The sequence below is a fragment of the Camarhynchus parvulus genome, chromosome 1A, assembly GCF_901933205.1.
Source record: "Camarhynchus parvulus chromosome 1A, STF_HiC, whole genome shotgun sequence".
Lineage (NCBI taxonomy): Eukaryota > Metazoa > Chordata > Aves > Passeriformes > Thraupidae > Camarhynchus > Camarhynchus parvulus.
This window is the reverse complement of record NC_044586.1, coordinates 18,791,436-18,810,154: the sequence shown is the minus strand read 5'-3', so window position 1 is coordinate 18,810,154 and position 18,719 is coordinate 18,791,436. Positions and strand designations below refer to the sequence as shown.

The window sequence follows — 18,719 nt, the reverse complement described above, 5'->3', positions numbered from 1 at the left end:
GAACAAGGATATTCCAACTGACCCAAACACTTTACAAAATTGGATTCTTGGGGAAGCTGCTTTTTGCCAGTTGGCAGGAAAGAGCGACAATGTCCTGGTAACTGGCAGTCAGGAGTCAGTACAAAACGGCGACTCCTGTGCTACGGCCAAGAAAACTTCTGCGAGTGGAAGCAAAGGCACTGCCACCGCCGGCGCTGCCCGGGGAGCGGTCTGGCGCCCCACTCCCCAGCGCTTTGTTTTCCTGGCTGCGGGGCACCAGCCGGGCCCTTGCGGGGGCAGAGAGGCGGAGGTGCAGCTTCGGCCCCCGCTACCGCCGAGGGGCCGGCAGGACGCAGTGACAAGGGGACGCAGGCGGGCTCGCAGCGCGGGCAGCGGGTGCCGGGCAGCGGGGATTCGCCCCGGGGGCCAGGCTGGGAGCGACCACGGCCACGGCGCCCCATCCCATCCCGTCTCGTCCCGTCCCACGGGCGACGCGGGGCGGCGGGGCTCGGCTCCTCCCTCCCCCGCCCAGCGGCAGCTCGGAGCGGCCGGTGCCGCCGGCGGCTCTGCGCATTACGGGCCACATCATCGCGGGGGCCGCCCGCTTCCGCGCCTGCTCAGTGGCGGCGGCGCTCACCTAGCGCGGAGCTGTCACCGCCGACGGCTGTTCCCGCTCCGCCGCAGCGATGGAGCGCAACCCCGCCACGCTGCCGGAATCGCTCTCGCCCAGGTGAGGGGAGGGCGCGGCCCGAGGGGGCGGCGCGGGGAGCGAGGGCAGCGGGGTTGGGCGGGCCGGGGACCTGCCGCCCCGAGCCGGGGGTGGTGGCGGCCGCCGCGGGTGAGAAAGTTTCCTGACCAGTGGCGGGCCCCTGAGCGCCACGCTGGCCTGCCCCGATGCCGGGGTGCCCAGGGCGCCCAGGGCTGGGGGGCACTCGTTGCCGCCTGCCTCCCGCCCCGGCCGGCGTTCCCGGGTGCCGCGGGGCTCGCTCTCCCCGTGCTGCGGGCCCCGACGCTCCCGCCCGCCCTTCTCCCGCACCCCGCAGCTGCCCCCCGGCGCCGGGCGGGCTCCGCAGCTCGCCGGGCGGGCCGGTGTCCTGCCGCCCGCGCCCCGGTACCCTGCCCTCCTCAGAGCCCCGCAGCGCGTTTCATCATGTGCACGTAATTATTCATTGCTCCAGGTAGCCGGGACAATGACCCTTTTCTTCGGTTTCTCTGTGCCTGCACAAGACCTGCCCAACATTCCCAGTAGCCCCTATCCCTTGGCACTCTTTACATCCGTATGTACAGACAGTTCTGGTCCCACCTTTGCGCCCATAAAAATGTGCCAGATGGTCACTGCATATGCATCGCTAGACAAGCATGGAACCTCTGTCTGAACAGCACGCGTATAGACTTCAACGACCATCTATTTTTTGTTTACAAACATTAATTAATGTGTAACTAAGCGTAATTAACGTGTGATAGCACATTTATTCTCTTTCCATACTTTTCTGCCAAAACATAGAAGCTTTTTGTGATTTATTCTACTTTACTTTCTATGCTCTCATTAATTCTCAGTTAACTTCAGGTTGTAGGTGTCTATTTCTGTAGTTTCACTGAATGTTATTATTTCTGCTTCCCCTGGCCCACTGTCCAGGATTAGTTGAGTGTCTTCTTCACTCACATTTGAATCTAGGTTATAGACCACACTACAGTATGTGGATCATATAAAATTAAATAATTGTTTAGTCTTTAGGAAGAGTCCTAGCAATGTTTAGAATACATGCCTAGTTATCCTTGCTTTACCAGTTTAGTAATGTGGGTAAAAAGATGAGAGCAGATAGGATGAACCGTTTTGGCAGCAGTGCCTACATCTACTGCCCTAAAGAGATTGTGAAACTGGATCCGCAAATACTGTAGTATACCTGGTAGATACTTCAGGAAGAAAAATAACTGTATAATTTTCTTTTCAAATATCTGTACTATATATCCACAAAAGCAATAGGAAGTCTGTATCCTAGTGCCTGAGTTAATAAGTAATTAATCTCTCCTTGGTGATGACAGTAGAGACCTGTAATCAGGATCCCAAAGTGTAGTTAGGATTCATCCTGGTACGTACTTATTGGTTACTTAATCTAGAGGACTGCATTAACTCTTACATTTCATACTTACCCACCTGCTTTTTATGGGCTGAAGGATGTGATTTGCCTGGTATTTTTCATGCTGGTATTCCATTTGGGTCATTTTACAACCAACCACATTTCACAGCCTTGCTGTTGTGTTTTGACTCTGTTTTGATCTTTTCTAGATGACTTGCCTTAAAAGTGCAGAGTCAAACCAAGTCTTTTTCTCTCAGTTGCTTTTCTCTTCCTCAGGGCCAAAATTGAAAGCTGCCATGTTCAGGAAGTGGAATGCAGCAGTCTCAAACTTGTCTGAAAACTGAGCTTGAGGGTGGCAGATCATTCAGTGCCTTACTGTCAAGAAGGTATCTGGCAGTTCTTTAGTCTGTTTTTTTCTTCTTGTTATTTGTTTCTTTTGCTGTTAATTTAACCAGCAACTGCCATACAATAAACACAGTGTTAACCAGTTTACTGCATAGTACTTAAAAATGGTATGTAATGGTCTTATATCTGTCTTGCATGCAACATTTGTTGATTTTCAGCACGTTTTGCAGCCTTTTATACGCTATCCTCAATACTTGTGTAAGTAATGTTAGCCCAGTGTACCACGTTGGTTTCCGGATTCTGTGGAATGGTTGATGATAATACAGCCTGTTTACTGTCTGTAATGCTGAGGTGATATGATGTAGCATTCCCTTTCTACTGATATGCCCACTACACTAATATAAATGATTAGCCACGGCTGTGGTAAGAGGGTCAGTGTGATACTGACACTTGTATTTATACATAAAACAATAGTGGAGAAGAGGCCATACAGATCCCTGTATCACCTGTTTTCTGAACTTAAAGAATGCCCCCAAACTCTCGTATTTCCAGTTTTACAGAATCTCAGAATTGCTGAGGTCAGAAGGAATCTCAGCAAATTTTCTATTCAGCCACGTCTGCTCAGTGTAGGGTCAAGAAGAGCAGGTTTCTTGGGGCCATGTCCACTTTGGTTTCAAATATCACCAAGGATGGAGTCTTCAGAACTTTCTTGAACCTGTGTTCAGCCACTGTCATGGTAAAAACCCCCAGCTTTTTCTTATACTCAAATGCCATTTCCAGTGTTTCAATTGGTGCCTGCTACCTCTCATCCTTTCAGTGAGAAGAGTCTGGTTTCATCTCTGAAGACACAAAAGGAGTCTTTCATGCCAAGGAATAATCCAGTTTCATCTTTGCTTATTATGGCAAAATATTAAAGTTCAGTGTTTCGTTAGCGTTTCATATTACTTTCCTGAATCCTTTTCCAAGGCTTGTTCTTGTCCTGAGAGGCATTTCTCAGACAGGTATGTGCTGGGGTGCGAATCTTCAAGCCCAGGCTAGCTCAGCACCAGCCAGCAGTCTGGCTTGACAGCAGCTGTGGCAGCGGAGCAACAGCTTCGGTGTGGAGACTGGCTGTGGTGAGCTGCTGCCTAGGACGACCTCCCCATGTCCTGGTGAGGAGGCTTTGCCCTTGGCCAGAGACTAGAAGTAAGCTCCAATGATGCGCCAAGAAAGCAAGAAGTCCAGCATTTGTTTGCAGCAGGAGAAGGATTTATTGAGGGAGACAGGAAGGCTGCAGGCAACTGCTCCCGAGGGGCAGGGTGACAAAGGGTTTTAAGGGGCCCCAAGAAGGTGGAGTCACCCACCCCCGGGCAAATCATAGTACAAAGGAATAAGATGGACATAACATAATAATGCATGGGGTGCCAGCTGGGGAGGGCATTCGACTTATGGCCCAATCACTCTCTGTCCTGGGTAGAAGGGGCAGGGGCAGAGAGTGACAGGCCAGGCTGCTACCATGGGAACAAGGGAGGGGGTCCAGGAGAAACCATAGCAACAAAGGTGGGGATAAATGATAGACATGAAAGGGATATAATGGTGGTGGGAGTTGCTATAACAACCAGGGAGGGGACAGAAGACTGGCAGGGACTGTGGCAGGAAAGGGAGCCCTAGGCAGAACCATTGTAACAAATAAACGGGGGGAACAGAACATACCAACTTCACAGAACCATAAGTGGGAAATTTACAAAGTACAGTTGAAAACAAAGAACCAAGCACACTGCAACAGGTATGCTTACAGAATTGTATTTTATTGTGGACTGCCTAGAAGTGCAGTGTAGAGATTATTAATGCTGGTAAAAAAATGTTGGCAACTTTTAGGAAAAACAGGTTTCAACTGTGGTGTGATTAGCTTTGGGTCCCATGAAAGCCCTCAGAATTATTTAGATAGATGTTATCTTTTGGTTTTGTTAGCCAAGCTCTGAAAGAAATCAGAAATTTCCCTAGACCTAAACTTTGGTAAGTATTTGTTTTAGCCTGTCAAAATGTTTACTCTACAGAAATTTCATGCTTGATTCTTCCTCCTTCCCCTTTTTTTGAAGGTTCTTAAAAGGTCTCAATGATTTATTGTGTTCACGCTTTAAGTGAACTGTTGGCAGTCTAATATTTATCTGATCAAATTTAGCTGTAGAATCTGGTCCCTTAATCCTGCTAATGCTAGATGTTCTTTAAACCAAGGGGAAGTAAAGAAGAAGCATTTTCTTTCCTATGCTCTTGAGAACAGCATTATAGGTCTGTCTGGAACAATATGGACAATTCTTTGGGCAATAGTAATGAGAGTTCTTTGAGCTTCTTCCTGAACAGTTGAGTTTTTTTGGTCATTTGGTCTTTCTCGGATGAAGCAAGCCAACCAAAGGTGCAGGATGGAAAAATGTCATAATGATCAGGTGTTCAGTTTCATAGCTCAAGTACCTGAGATCTTTCTAAAGCAGTTTTGCATTTGCAAAAGTCAGCATCTCTCCCATTTTGTGGTCCTGTTTTCTACAGCATTTATTTCTTCCTGTCCGTCATATACACTGTCTCCATGTGTATTTTTTAAATTGCTGCATGCAGTGTATTAACTCTTATGGGTAAAACTGGCTTGCTCTCTTTTGGATTGCCAAGTGTTTCATTTTTCAGGAACACATTTTCAACGAATGGCAGGGTATGGCTTCATTTGTTATTTGGCTTGCTCTCTTTTGGATTGCCAAGTGTTTCATTTTTCAGGAACACATTTTCAACGAATGGCAGGGTACGGCTTCATTTGTTATTTGTTTATGTTTACAGAACTATTTTTGTTTGTGTATGCTTGCAGGACTGAGAGAAAGAGGTGGGTAGTACATAGGAATTGTTATTTGCTACGAAATATATGAAGGAAAAGAAGAAACTATTGAAAGTAGATACTTAGGAAACAATATGGAAGAGGCAATAATTATTTTCATAGTTCGGGCATAACTCATTATTTTGCCTGTAGGGACAAAGACAAGGTGTCCTTTCATTTCATATGTAATATGCCAGCTATGATAAATCTGAGGCTAATTCCTGAGTTCTCAAAGGATCTTTGTCTCTCTCTCTTTTTTTTTCAGTACTTCAGCTTTTTCTGTAACCTCCAGATTATATGTCAAGAAACCAGAACCACTTATCTCCTCTTCCTACAGAGACCAGGAAAGAGATTTTTGAGATTTTAACTGCCTTTTCTTTATATGAATTACTCAAGCAGAGCTTGCTTTTTTAGCTCCCGTATCTTTTCTAGACAACACAACAACATAGGCATTTTTCTTGTCAATGATAAAGCTTCTCAGGAAACTCTTGTTCTTTCTTCGTACAACATGAACAAAAAGGTTTCCTGCATCTTGTGGGTACAAAATACCCTTGAAAATACAGCAATTATTAGCATCTTGTAACTTAGGATGAAAATATTGCATCAGATGACATTTTGAAAACCATTTTTGTTTGAACACATGTTTAGAAATGAGTTACATTTAGTTATATTTAGAAGGGTTTGTAGTTATCTTCTCTCTGTATGCTCTGAAGGAACTATTACTGTTTCCTGTATATTGTACTATACAATACTTTTCCAACCTAAACAATTTTATGGTTCTATGGTTTTCAGTTTATCTTCTTAAATTCTCATTTTCCAGCTTTTATCACTAAGTTCCCATATTGTCATTCTAAGTCTTTGTGGTAGGAAAAACATAAAAGGCTGTCATCCAAACTGCTTTGTACTATTCGATTGCTAGCCATCCATGCTAGCCCTTCCTCCATTTGGAACTTGACCAAATAATTTTTCTGTTCCCTTTTTTTCCCCTGTTAAGTATGATTTCAATTTCTTAATACTTTCTTATATTAAATGAAACCACAATCTTATAAAAGGATTTGTTTCTTAAAAAAACCCAATGAAATATAAAAATTTTAAAGGAGAACAATCTGTATGTTAAAAAAGATATGGATAATTAACCGAAATATTTTTGACCAGAGTTCCAGAGCAGTGAATAATTTCCATGAGTCACTGGTCTAGCACTTTGGTGATGTGACTGGAGGACATATGGGAGAAATTGCAATGAGCCAGACTCTGCATTGCTAAAGCTATCAGAAAATTTTCTCAATGCATTTTCCTGGGAGTGAAGTGAAATCCTTCAATTTCTTCTTGTTCTGGCTTTCTGTAGCACTTGAAAGAGCACCATTTTGATCTGTGGTTCGAGCTACTCCAGAATAGCAGCTAAAGTTGTTTTGTTATTCCTAATTAAAGTGTATGGAAACCAGAATTGAGGCCTAGGAGTTTTTTATGCACTGAAATGGAAAGATTCAACAAAGCACAATCTGCTAGAGTGGCAAAAGATTGCAGGAATCTTGGTTACTTAAATTCCTCTGTTGGCCTTGTGGAAAAAAGATTGCTGTTTCTTGCAAAACTTGGCTTCTTTCTAGATCAAGCCATACATTTAATTGTCATTTTTAAAATATTTGTTTCTTGGTCAAAGCTCCCTTGGATAAAGCAAATGGTAGAGGGAAAAATCATCATGTTGCTTGTGAGTCTTTTCACTCAAAAACCCCAAATCTAGTAGTTCTGTGAGCAACAGGAATTCTGAAGTGGACTTGCTCTGGCCATATTGGAGTGAGTTATCCCAGCTAATGTTTGAAGACGCTTGGTGGCAAAGGCACAAACTTGGATCTCTTACAAGGCTATTAGTTGGTAAAAGCTTTGGCATCTCCACTTCCTGTAAAGTCTACCTGAAATTGCTCTAAAAATACTGGATAACTTAAAAGTTTTGAAATTAGGGAAGGGAAGTATAGGAATCATAACATAAAAGATATGATCATAGGAAGCTGAGTTTCTTAGGAAATGCAGATTAAAAGTCCTCCAGCTCTAAAATGTTTTCATTTCCTGCAGTCTGTAAAATGTTTTCACAGCTTTGCATAGATACAAAGCCATGTGTTATCCTACATCATGCTGGTGCAGTCTCCCTGACTATTGTTTCTCTGTTTATGCCAATAATTTACTTGTATTTATGGACTTTAGTAATAAATACCAAAGTCAGTAAAGCTTTGAGTCACATTAGAACTGTTCTTTTAGTAAATTGCTACAATTATTACCACAAGATGAAGACTGAAGAAAAGGAAGGTAAAGTGGCTTCTGATGAAGTGAATGTGAAATGGCTTCAGACTGTCAGTATATCATTGTTTATTTTCTTACCATGCTGGAAATATCAGAGTAGAAGCAACATCACTTTAAATCGTGGTAAACAGAAAAGAGAAAAGATTGTGATCTGAAAAATTAAACCAATGTCTTGTGTGTTCTGTAGAGTTAAAATATTTTAGAAGTGAATATATACTTTCTACTTTTTTTGCAGATCCAGTCTTGCTTATGGAAATGTTGAAGATTTGAGAGCAATGAAAAAACACTTTTGCTTGCAAAAAAGGAACATTTTGGTCCACTTGTAAGTGTGTCACTTGGTGACTCACCTGCAAGATTTCTTGGCTGACATCTGAAGAACAAAGTGCTTTTCAACCTGTACTTCTGTAGCACTATGACTAACTGTAAAGGCAGATCTACCATCTCCAAAACAAATGGCAAAGTCCATGACAGAGAAGGCTTTGTAAACTGGACCATAAATCTTAATACAATTCAGTCTGATAAATTTTTGAGGCTGCTTTTAAGTATGGTTCCAGTTGTTTACCAAATAAACCAAGAGGAAAGACACAAAAAGGTGAATGGTGTCTGGCAAGATGGATTGCAACCAGTAGGACACAATTTTAATGTCAGGTCTGAACAACACACAGAGTACCATCACTTCTCAGAAGCAAGCTTTCATGGTAGCAATGGACGCAGCCCATCCAGCTGTAGCCCTAAATATGATGATTTTACCAGTTACAATTACTGTGATGGAATGGACACTTCAGAAACAGATGTCATGTTGCAGGATGACACTCTTTCTAGTGACAGTAATGAGGATATCATTGTGGAAGGAAGTAGAAAACAACCCAAAGAATCGAGTAGTATTATGGCACTGCAGATACTTGTACCTTTTTTGCTGGCAGGGTTTGGAACTGTTTCTGCTGGCATGGTTTTGGATATTGTACAGGTTGGTATTTGCTTTGTAAGGCTTTTTTAACAGGTAGTCTGTTAGGTCTGTAGTTCTAACATGTGACATTGTAGATGTCTGCAATATTGAGATGTAATTAGGTCTGTGTGTGGTTCTGCTACTATGAACTTATTAAAAAAGTTTGAAATATGCACAATATTTAAACAGAACTACAATACAGAAATTAATCTTTGTGGATTTCCCCACTTTTGTTTGGTTTTGCTTTGTTCAGATGTAGGAATTTCTTTATCTACACTTAAAGAGTTTACAATGTTAATTAAAATAGGAGGAAGAGGTGTCAATCTTTGTCACTCAAAATCTTAAGAAAGTAAAAGAAGCTTGGACTTCAATTAGTTGCAATGGAAAGAGACTTTGTTACCTCAAAAAAAAGGTAAATAAAATTTCACACACAAACTTTGCTGCTTCCTTGGGCTGTTTGACACCAGTCTGGTGCTTTGTTCATTTACATCTTACAAATTTATTCTTTATACAGATGCATTAATTGAATCCTTTTATTTTCGTTAAAATAATAATTTAAATTATTGCAAATCCCCGAATAAAAAGACAATTTACAGTTTTGTTAGTTTAGTTGGAGTTGGTAGATGATGACAAATTAAATAACGTGGGTTGACAAGAGATGCAAAGTAGCATAGCACTTCAGTGCTGAGAACTTGGTGCGCAAAAAAGGAAAATAATTTTCTTTAAAAAACCTGGGTTTTGGAAAGCTGTGCTCTTGTAAATTTCACACTTAGAGATAAAAGAATAAAGACAAGCTTTTTTAACTTACAGTCTCTGTTCATATGACAATAAATTCCTTACTGGTTTTATGTGAGGTTTCTACACAGCTTGAAAGGAAATGATGAAAGTGTTGAAAATTAAGAGCAGAATTCAAGAGCAGTCATAGTATGTGGGACTATTTTAAATAATGAAAAACAAATACTTCAGATTGATGACATATTTTTTTAACTACGTTTGTTTTAAGGCCAAGTTTTGTATCTCTTGCTTATAGTCTTCTTATCTTTGAAGTAGTAATATGCAGTCATAAATCTGTTTTATCTAAATAGGTAACAGTTCTGACTTCAGACTTTTAGGTCTAATACAAAAATATAACTTTTTTTTAGAGGGTTAAGTTATGATTTACAGAATTTTTTAATAGTTTATGGATGGTCTAAAGATAATCTTTCAATTAAATGTTTCTCACTGTATCCTTTGTATAGCACTGGGATGTGTTCAAGAATGTTACTGAAGTCTTTATCTTGGTTCCTGCGCTTCTTGGTCTCAAAGGAAATTTGGAAATGACCTTGGCATCCCGGCTGTCAACTGCTGTAAGTAACTTTCTCTTCCTCTTCCCTCTTCAGATACATGTTTAAACATTTCAAAAAGGAAACAAATCTTTGAGACATGAGTGCTTTATGTTTATGAATTCATCTGGCTGTTATGGGGCAGTTTAAATCTGTTATTAAGTTGGCAAAGTTAAAAAGGTGACCCTTTTTGATGTGTTTCCACACATCAAAACTTCACTTCTAAAGTCTCTTCCAACTCATCATTCAGAACAGATAAAGCAGATTTTTGAGATTTATAGGTGTATTGAGAGATCTCTTTGACCTTGAGGGATTTCGAATAGGCTAAAAAAAGTTTGTGTTTTAAGCACATTTTTTAAAAGACCATTAGTGTGGCAGCAAAATAAAGCATTGGTAACATTGCTATTCCAGACCTCTGTTGATTAAACTGCAAGATTTTTTTTTAAGCTTTCTCGCTAAACAAATTTATTTATTTTTGTTGTGGTGAGGTTGTTTTGGGGGTTTTTTTTGTGTCTGCTTATTTTTTGTGTGTGCCAACATTGTAATGTAGTATAACTAGGTTTTTTCTGTGTGTTCTTTCTCATGTATTTTTTATAGCTGTTTTTTACATTTCGGGGGATGTTATATCTCTTAGTTTTTCTAGTCTAAGTAAGCCAGATTGCCTTCCTGTATATATTTTGTGTGTGTGTGAATAACTAGTGATTAGATCAGTCTAATAATGTAGCTAGACTATTTCTGATGGCTGCACTGGGTATCTCTCTAAGACTGCCTGATGCAGTGCTTCTGTTCTCCAGCAAGGCCCCCACTCTCTGCCTCTTCCTACTTGAATGAATTTTTCTAGTACATGTCTGGTCAAAGGTGTACATAACTCTAGATTATATTTTACTATGTCTTTGTAGAATATTGCTCTTGAAACTTTCTAGGGTGTTATGTGCTTTCTTGCCTAGAAGGGTCGGGTTTAAACCTCTCAGTCACTTTGTGATCGATGGTTGTGCCCTATTATTTATGCTTTTGTTCGTGTCCAGCTGTCACTCCTGTGTTCTGTCAGAAATATTATTAGTCCATAAGTGCATGACCTTGCATTTATACTTTTGAATATTATCAGCAGTTTTTGCTGCTGTAACCCTCAAGGACATTCAGTTTTTGTATTGTATTACAATGCTTTGTATTGACAAAGTCTCCCAGTGTTCTGTCATTAATAAATGCCATTCCCACATTCCATTGAGTTGTTGCCTGAATGCACACTGTGATGGACACAGCCTTGGCAGTCCTGTGAGGGTTTGCTTGTTCATGCCCATTACAGAAATTGATTACTTTCATACATAAGGATTGATATTTCTATTGTATCTTTATCAACACCATCCTTAGTCATTCAATCTTGTTTTCTGTTTGATTTTATTGTTCGTACTTTTCTGAGAATTCTTACTGTTTCTTAACAGTATTTTTTGTTTAAACCTTACTACCTTTATTGTCAGGCATGAATGCTTTTGTCTATTACTTTACCTTTTGGTTTTTGTTGACCTGTTGCTAAATTGGTTTCTGACTGGTACAGTTTGTGGCCTGAGGATTAAAAATGCTTGTATTGCATAGTGAAAAATACACCAAGTCCAAGATCTACCAGTGCCTTACTGAAGGCTTAAAATAAAGAAGGTCAGAATACACTTCACCACTTCGGCTTAGGTTAATGTGATCTTTGATTCTTTGTCTCAGTTGAGCTTATGACCTCTGCCAGATCACAAATCCAGAACTTCTCTGGCTTGATCAGTGACTGAATTCCCCATCCTCACCAGTGTCATCACATTTGTGAGCGTCACAGCTCTCAGGGGACGTTTGGAAAAGGGTCACACAGACCCTTTCTCTGCACTGTTACTCCTGACCTAGGTCCTTATTATCCACCAGCTGTTGCCAAGACAGGAGCTGATCCCCCTCTCACACACAGATGAAGGGTACTGGAGTTTCCACAACACAGGCTGCATGTCCAGTGGATAAACTAAGAGAACAATCCTGTATGAGATAAGAACAGTATACATCATTCCTTATCAAGGGTATGCTAACAAGATTATATTTAAGTTTTTATGTTAAAAAAAGCCTAAAAAACCCAAACAAATAAATAAAACCCCAAGCCAAAGCTGTGGAAACCTGTTACAGGTGATGGCTTACTGCTAGACCTGAAATTTACATGCCAGTTCTCTCAGAAAGAGGTCATTCTGACTTTTGCATTCTTCCCATTGATTTCATTGACCCCTACTCTCTTTAGCCACTCAACCTTTGGTCCTGTCATCCTCATCCTAGGAGAGCAGGAGGAGAACATTAATTCAGAGTATATCTAAACAGTTACTTGGAATCCACTTGTCTGATTAATCTTCCCCTCTCTGGCCTACATTTGCCCTTTCTGGCTCCCCAGCAGACACCTGTCTTTAAGTAAAAGCTAGATTGTGCCCCTGTGACCAGCTTTACCTTTTGAGGATGAAATTTCTAATGTGAGTTCAGCAATGGAGTTAATTCATGTCCTGCTCACTCACTTAGCTTATTATTGCATCTGAATTTGCAGACATATCTGTGCTCTTGGGGCTATAAACTAATTATATTTACTTCATTGTTAATTATGTGGTCAGCCAAAAAGTAGTGTCTTCTTAGCAAGTATCTTATCCATAGTACATCAGTTTCAAGCATTGTCTGGTCACTTTTCTTCATCTTGTTGCCCAAATTTCTCTTTTAGCTGCCTCTTACTGATCACTCACAATTTCCCATACACTTTAGAATCAGTTATTTCACTAAATCTGTCTCAAGACTGTGTTTTTCATCTGTCTCAGGACAGATGTACTTCCCTTTGGTGTTAGTTAGTGTAAACATTCCATACCCTGGCAATCTTACAGCCTACTGTTTTTAAAACATTATTTTTATCTCACCAGAAGTTACTTCATATGTAGAATACAGATAGAAAAGAGCAAGAAGGTGCTTCTGGAGTTCTGTCTCTGTAAGCCCTTCTCCCTCTGCCCATTGCTGTGCTGGCATAACTGTGGGAGGTGCACTTAGGTCAACTGCCCATTCAAGCACAATATTTATATTGTTTTGTGTCCTTCAGTTCTTCAGCTTTGTTCTGTTCTTTGGGTCATTGTCATTGTCTCAATTCACACTGCTGTCTCTTCTCTCTATTCTCTTTTCGTTTTTAAAGAGCACGAATAACAAAAAAAAAAACCCCAAAGAAATGACACACCACCAACACCAAAACACCGCTTCTTCATTCGTTCCTGTAAATTTGTGCAGACTCTTGTTCAGACCGTGTGTTCTCATTGTTAAGCATTAGCAGTATGACTTTACAAACCTTTTGTTTAGATCCATCTATTTCATAGTATCACACTAAACTTGATCTCAGTTTATAGAAATTTGCAGCTGCAAGGAGTGGTCCTGCTATTTCTCCCTTCCAAACCCTGAGAGCAAGGTTACATGAGTGGATGTGATAGATCAGATAATTTTATAGGAGATGACCCCTTTTCACTCCCTGAATAAAAATGTTTTCCATCAAATCAGCAAATTTTTGGTGTCATGAACTCATGGAGCTGATTCAAGAAAAAAAAAGTAAATATGTAGGTGACAGTAGGAGAAAGAAGAGCTGTGGCATTTGGCAGGAGCTCGCCTTTAGGATTAAGCATTTTGCAAGATTACTTTTTTTTAACAGGCATTTTTGGGATACTTTTCCAAAACTTTTTCAAAGGAGAGAAGGAGTGAAACTCTCCACAGCCTGCCATTTTGTTCATTTAGCACATATATATTTAAGAAGGATGCAATGGAGATTCTTATCAGCAGTTCCTGAAACAATGGCTGTACTATCTAAACTTACTGGATGTATTTGCAGAACTTTCACTGTAGTTTGAACATTATAAAATATTTATAGTTTGATTGAGATAAAGTGCCTCATTATATTTCTGGTTTTAAATTAGCATTTCTTTTAATACTTTGTTCCTTTCAAGTCGCTACTATCACAAAATGGAAAAGAAATTGAATTGAAATCTACTGAAAAGGAATTACCAAAAGATGAAAAATATATGAATGAAGTTTTTATATTTTTTGAGAAGTATGTTATCTTATAAATTATTGTATAGGAAAAACCACTAAAATTTATGCTCAACATGTAAAAAAGGTTCTGTTATCTCAAAAATGAAGTTATTTTAAACACAGTCATACTGCAGAAGTTTGTATTGTTTATCAGATCTTGTCGTCTAACTCAAAAAAAAAGCAAAAGTAGGAAATACATTATATAAGGGTGTGTATGTACTTTTAAATTGCTTGGAATAATTTATTTGCTATCTTTCAGCTACTACCTTAACACTGGACTTACATAATTTTTAGCATCAGAAATCTCTAGCTGTACTGTGTAAATGAAAAGTTAGAATGCTAAACAGTATTAATTCTAGCATTTTTTATTTTCAGAATTTAAGCACCATAGAAACAAGCTTAGTGTAAAGGGGTCTTCCAGCCAATGATCTAATCACTGGTGGTTCTTGGACATTCCAGGAACGTAAGGTGGCTCTTATATCTTGCAGAGCAAGCTAATGGTAAATAAGTTACTATCTAAAACTCCATCAAATTTAGCTGCTTTTGGAAGGATAATGTAAGTATGATGTAAAATCAAAACAAATGTTTGACTTTTTAAAGACTTGTCTTGTTTTTAATCAATTTGTCTTATTTTATTAGCTGAATTATTCCTGGATATTTTCAAATAATACCATTTTAACCCCAAATGTCTGAATTTCTCTTCTGATTTTGATAGGTAAATATTGGAAAAATGGATTCTCCCATTGAGAAATGGAACCTAATAATTGGCAATTTGGCCTTAAAACAGGTAGATATAATGGGTTTATTGGATTAATTCTTGTGAGTGAAGTTATTGAAAAAGTTAGATCACAAACACTGTGGAGATGAACAGTGTTAATGGGAGAGTAGCTCTACTACACTGGCTCTTCTCTAAAACAATATGAGCTTATATTTATTAGAAAAAGAACTAAAGTATTGCTTGTGACTGTACCAAGGGTATTTCCTTTATAATTTTTCCTGAGAAAGAATCTGAGGGTGATTAGAGAAAAATTTCAGATTTGGCAAAGCCCTTTAAATTTGACCTTTCAAATGTTTCTAGTACCATATTTGCATTGGATTCGATGTTTAAAGGAAGTGTGGGATAGAGCTTTTGGATAATAAACAATATTTTAGATAGCTGGGTCTGTTGAGGAAAGGAGTGCATGCCCTCCAAAGCAGCTGTTTCTTGAGAACTATTTCTGATTCTATATAAGTTATAATGTAACATTCCTAAAACACAGGTGAAATATTTATGTTGTGACTTCCCTACTTTAAGTGGTTTGGAAGCTTCTTTAGGCTTTGGCTTCTTGTAATTTCTGAGCTCCTCTTCCTGATATTACTTTTGCTATTCTGGAGTCTGTAAAATGCTGGTATAGCCTTTTCTGCTGGCCTAAGAGATTTTTCTTCTTCATCATCCAAGTTTGTCAGCCTCTCTACAAAATAGATGAGCATGCTCCTGTTATACCTGGCATGTTAATGTAGATAGGAGGAAAGGCTAGCAGAAAATGATTCTGTGGTCCTCCTAAGTCTGTCAATTATTTTATTAATTCACTTTCTTTTCCAGGTTCAGGCTACAGTAGTTGGTTTTCTGGCAGCAGTGGCAGCGGTAATATTGGGCTGGATTCCAGAGGGCAAATACCGATTTGATCATTCAGTCCTTTTGTGTTCTAGCAGTGTAGCAACTGCCTTCATAGCTTCTCTTTTGCAAGGTAAAGGGGTTGCATGTATTACTTTGTGGTATTTATTTTTCTGTGGGTGCAGAATGTGTCTTATGTTGCTGTTCCTTTAGAATTTCAATCCGGTAAGGTACAATACATCTGAAAACCAGCTGAGGATAAGATGCCCGTTTGCAATTTCCATATAGGTGGGCATGTTGCATTCCTCTCCTCTCATAGTCTTTGAAAAGCTTTTGATTTTCATGACCTCCCGAGCATATCTAAACAAAAAAGTGTGGTCTTGAGACTTTACTTACTATGATGCACAATTTCTCCCCTGCCTTCTATATTCATTAATGTACAAAATACATTCTTACTACTAAGCAGGTAAAACTTGTTTATAATTACACTCAAGTGAGCCTGGATGTTAGCTTAACTGAATTCAGAGTTCCAGGTTGCCCATGCTGCTTGTGTGTTAGTTTGTGCTCTGCTTTGTGGCTGAGTGAACAATTTGGCTCATTATTTGAAAGGTTTGGACCAAGTTCAAGTCCAGCTCTACAAACAGTGCCAGTGTCTATCTGGAGCAATATGGTATGATGAATTTAATTCTCTTCCTAATTGTCAGGAAACATTTAACCATAAAACGTTGTACTTAATGGACAGGAAGGGGAGGAGGAAAGTACCTCTACTTGTGACATGTTCTTAATGAAAATACATGGTCAGTAGTCTTAAGAATAGTAAGTCAAGTAAAATGGGTAACTTCCTTGTTTTACTGCTTTGCTATGCTTACTTATGTGAAAATAACAAAATAGTTAAAGTTTGGCATGGAATTAAGAGCACACATGTTTTTTAGAGACTAGAAAGTCACTGAGTTTGATTATGTGCAGAATTAAGGGCAGCAAGAAAACTGTGGAACATGAGTGCATGTTTTACACTTCGCATGTATGATTTGGACATGAAGAGAAACTTTGTTTTTTGTCCTGGTGATGGGTCAGTACAGGAAATTACTTTCTAAGCTTTATCCTCCTACATGTGAAATAGGTGCTTTTGAAATATTGTTACCCTACAGGATCATGCCAGTTCTTTCTTTAGAGAATTTCCTGGTGTCTATAATTCCTTAGGCACAATTCCTTATAAATCCTTAAACTTCTTAAACTCTTTAGTTTCTCTGAAAGTGAACTCCTAATGTAACATAGCATTCATAATATATCATAAAGGATAGCATATACAGTTGTTCTTATATATAATATCTGATGAGAGGGAAGTTACTCAGGTTGTGCCAAAGACTGTAACAGTGCGAATTTTATTTTTTTGTGGCTACTTACATTTTGCAAGGAGATTACTCTTCAAAAGTTAGTGTTGATGTTTATAGGAAAAAATACAAATTAACACCTCTAATTAATTTTTTCAAGTGTGTAGCAAGTAATATTTTTTATATGTTGTCTTGGGTTTAATTTATTATGTAGCTTCTTGGTGTTTGATGGTAACTCCATTATAGTCTTGTGCAATATCAGATGTCAAAGTATTTAATCTTATGTTGTTTTCAGCCTAGATTGATTAAGGTTTCGGTCAGGTGAAGTTACCAGGGTTGGAAAAGGATACATCTCTTTTTTTTTTTTTCAGGAAATAGCTGGCTTACAATAGTGCTAATTCTAGTAAAGCAAAGTAGCTTATTATTCTAATAAGCAAAGTAGTTTATTGTACAGATTGTTCTTGGGGTTTTTTGTGTGCTTGCTGTGTTTTTATAAAATGTATATGTTAGTTTTTTAAAATGGCTACAACTTAAAAACACAGTTGTCAATCAGGTAGGAAGACCAATAATCCTGGGAAAAAAGCACTGACTTCTTATTTATTAAGTTTGAAATTGTCATAATCTTGGGATTTTCTGGGGAATTGCAACAGTGGATGCAGTTACTGTACTGTCTTCTTTGTTGAATTTAGGAGTAATAATGGTTGGAGTTATTGTTGGATCCAAGAAGACTGGTATTAATCCTGACAACGTTGCCACTCCTATTGCAGCAAGTTTTGGCGATCTCATCACCCTTGCCATATTAGCATGGATAAGTCAGAGTCTGTACACTTGCCTTGGTAAGTGTGCTTTTAAATGTGTGTGACTCCCTAGGAACCTTTTTTGGGTTAGGAGGGTGGGGAGAAGGCTGGGAGGGAAAAGTTCAGCAAACCTTTTAGTCTGACTTACTTTTTTGTCAATGTTTATACCATTAAATGGTAAATCTTAGAGTACCATGATTTTTTTTCCCTTTATTTTAATAAATCATAGAAGTCACTAACCTGAACTTCGGCACAATCTAGAAATATTTGAAAAACTTTGGCAATATCACAGGCAACCTACATGTGAAATACAAGCCATAATAATGAAGAAACAAATAATATGAAAACATTTTCTCACAGTGGGGAAAGAATGTTAAGAGCCTTATTCAAAATGAAATCATTGCTGCAACTAACTCATTCCATAGAAACTATTAAAAGTTTATTGTGTTTTAAAAGACATAATTGTAGGCAATTATACTGTAATATACCACAGATAAAATATTGTGTTGTCCATAACTTACCAGAGATGCTGATATCATCACATATAGTCTTTACAGCTCATTGTCCAAATTTTTTCATATTTACAAAAATTTTCTGTATTACAACGTCAGCCAGAAAAAGTATCTAATAAGACTCAAGCTACCATTGTGTGACTTGCAGGGTTTTTTTCAGTGTTTGGTTTTTCATGTTTACAAAGTGTTGTCATGATGTCAACTTAAATGTATCAGTGTGCAAAAGAAGTATTTTAAAATATTTTCTGTATTTTTGTTAAAACTTAAATAGTGTTTTTTGTTTCATAACTATGTTTAAATCCTTCCTATTATATTCTAATAACTGTATTTCTCAAATACTTCTTTTAAATGCTTCTTTTAAGGAAGTTTGTAAATTCACAGTGAAAATTGATGAAGATATTTTTTAGCATCTCTTCTTTCTTTTCTTCTGATTAGAAAAAGTCCAATGATGTGCTATTCCTGTTAATCCATCAAGCTAAACAAAAAACACTCAGTCCCCCCAAAAGAGATGGATAAAGAAACTTGGACTTCTTTCTTCCTTTGACACATTTCCAGAAATTTACCTTTCTAGATACAGGTGTTCTAATGTATCTCAGAGGAATAAAATAAGTGGGTACAGTTTGAACTGATC

General features: G+C 38.8%; 1 protein-coding gene across 4 annotated transcripts in view; it reads left to right on the top strand.

Annotated features, from left to right (window-relative positions):
* The first annotated feature begins 384 nt into the window (after window positions 1–384).
* The window catches only part of SLC41A2 (solute carrier family 41 member 2), a 46,014-nt gene continuing 27,679 nt past the window's right edge, over window positions 385–18,719 (top strand). The window contains exons 1-8 of one of the 4 annotated variants that reach the window (XM_030959823.1): window positions 385–709; window positions 2,334–2,443; window positions 7,766–8,497; window positions 8,784–8,888; window positions 9,715–9,822; window positions 14,570–14,641; window positions 15,437–15,581; window positions 17,469–17,615. In XM_030959823.1, coding sequence (XP_030815683.1) covers window positions 7,943–8,497; window positions 8,784–8,888; window positions 9,715–9,822; window positions 14,570–14,641; window positions 15,437–15,581; window positions 17,469–17,615 — 1,132 coding nt within the window. In that variant the 5' untranslated portion in view covers window positions 385–709; window positions 2,334–2,443; window positions 7,766–7,942. The remainder of the gene's footprint in view (window positions 710–2,333; window positions 2,444–7,765; window positions 8,498–8,783; window positions 8,889–9,714; window positions 9,823–14,569; window positions 14,642–15,436; window positions 15,582–17,468; window positions 17,616–18,719) is intronic. The other 3 variants (XM_030959820.1, XM_030959821.1, XM_030959822.1) reach the window with 3 other exon arrangements.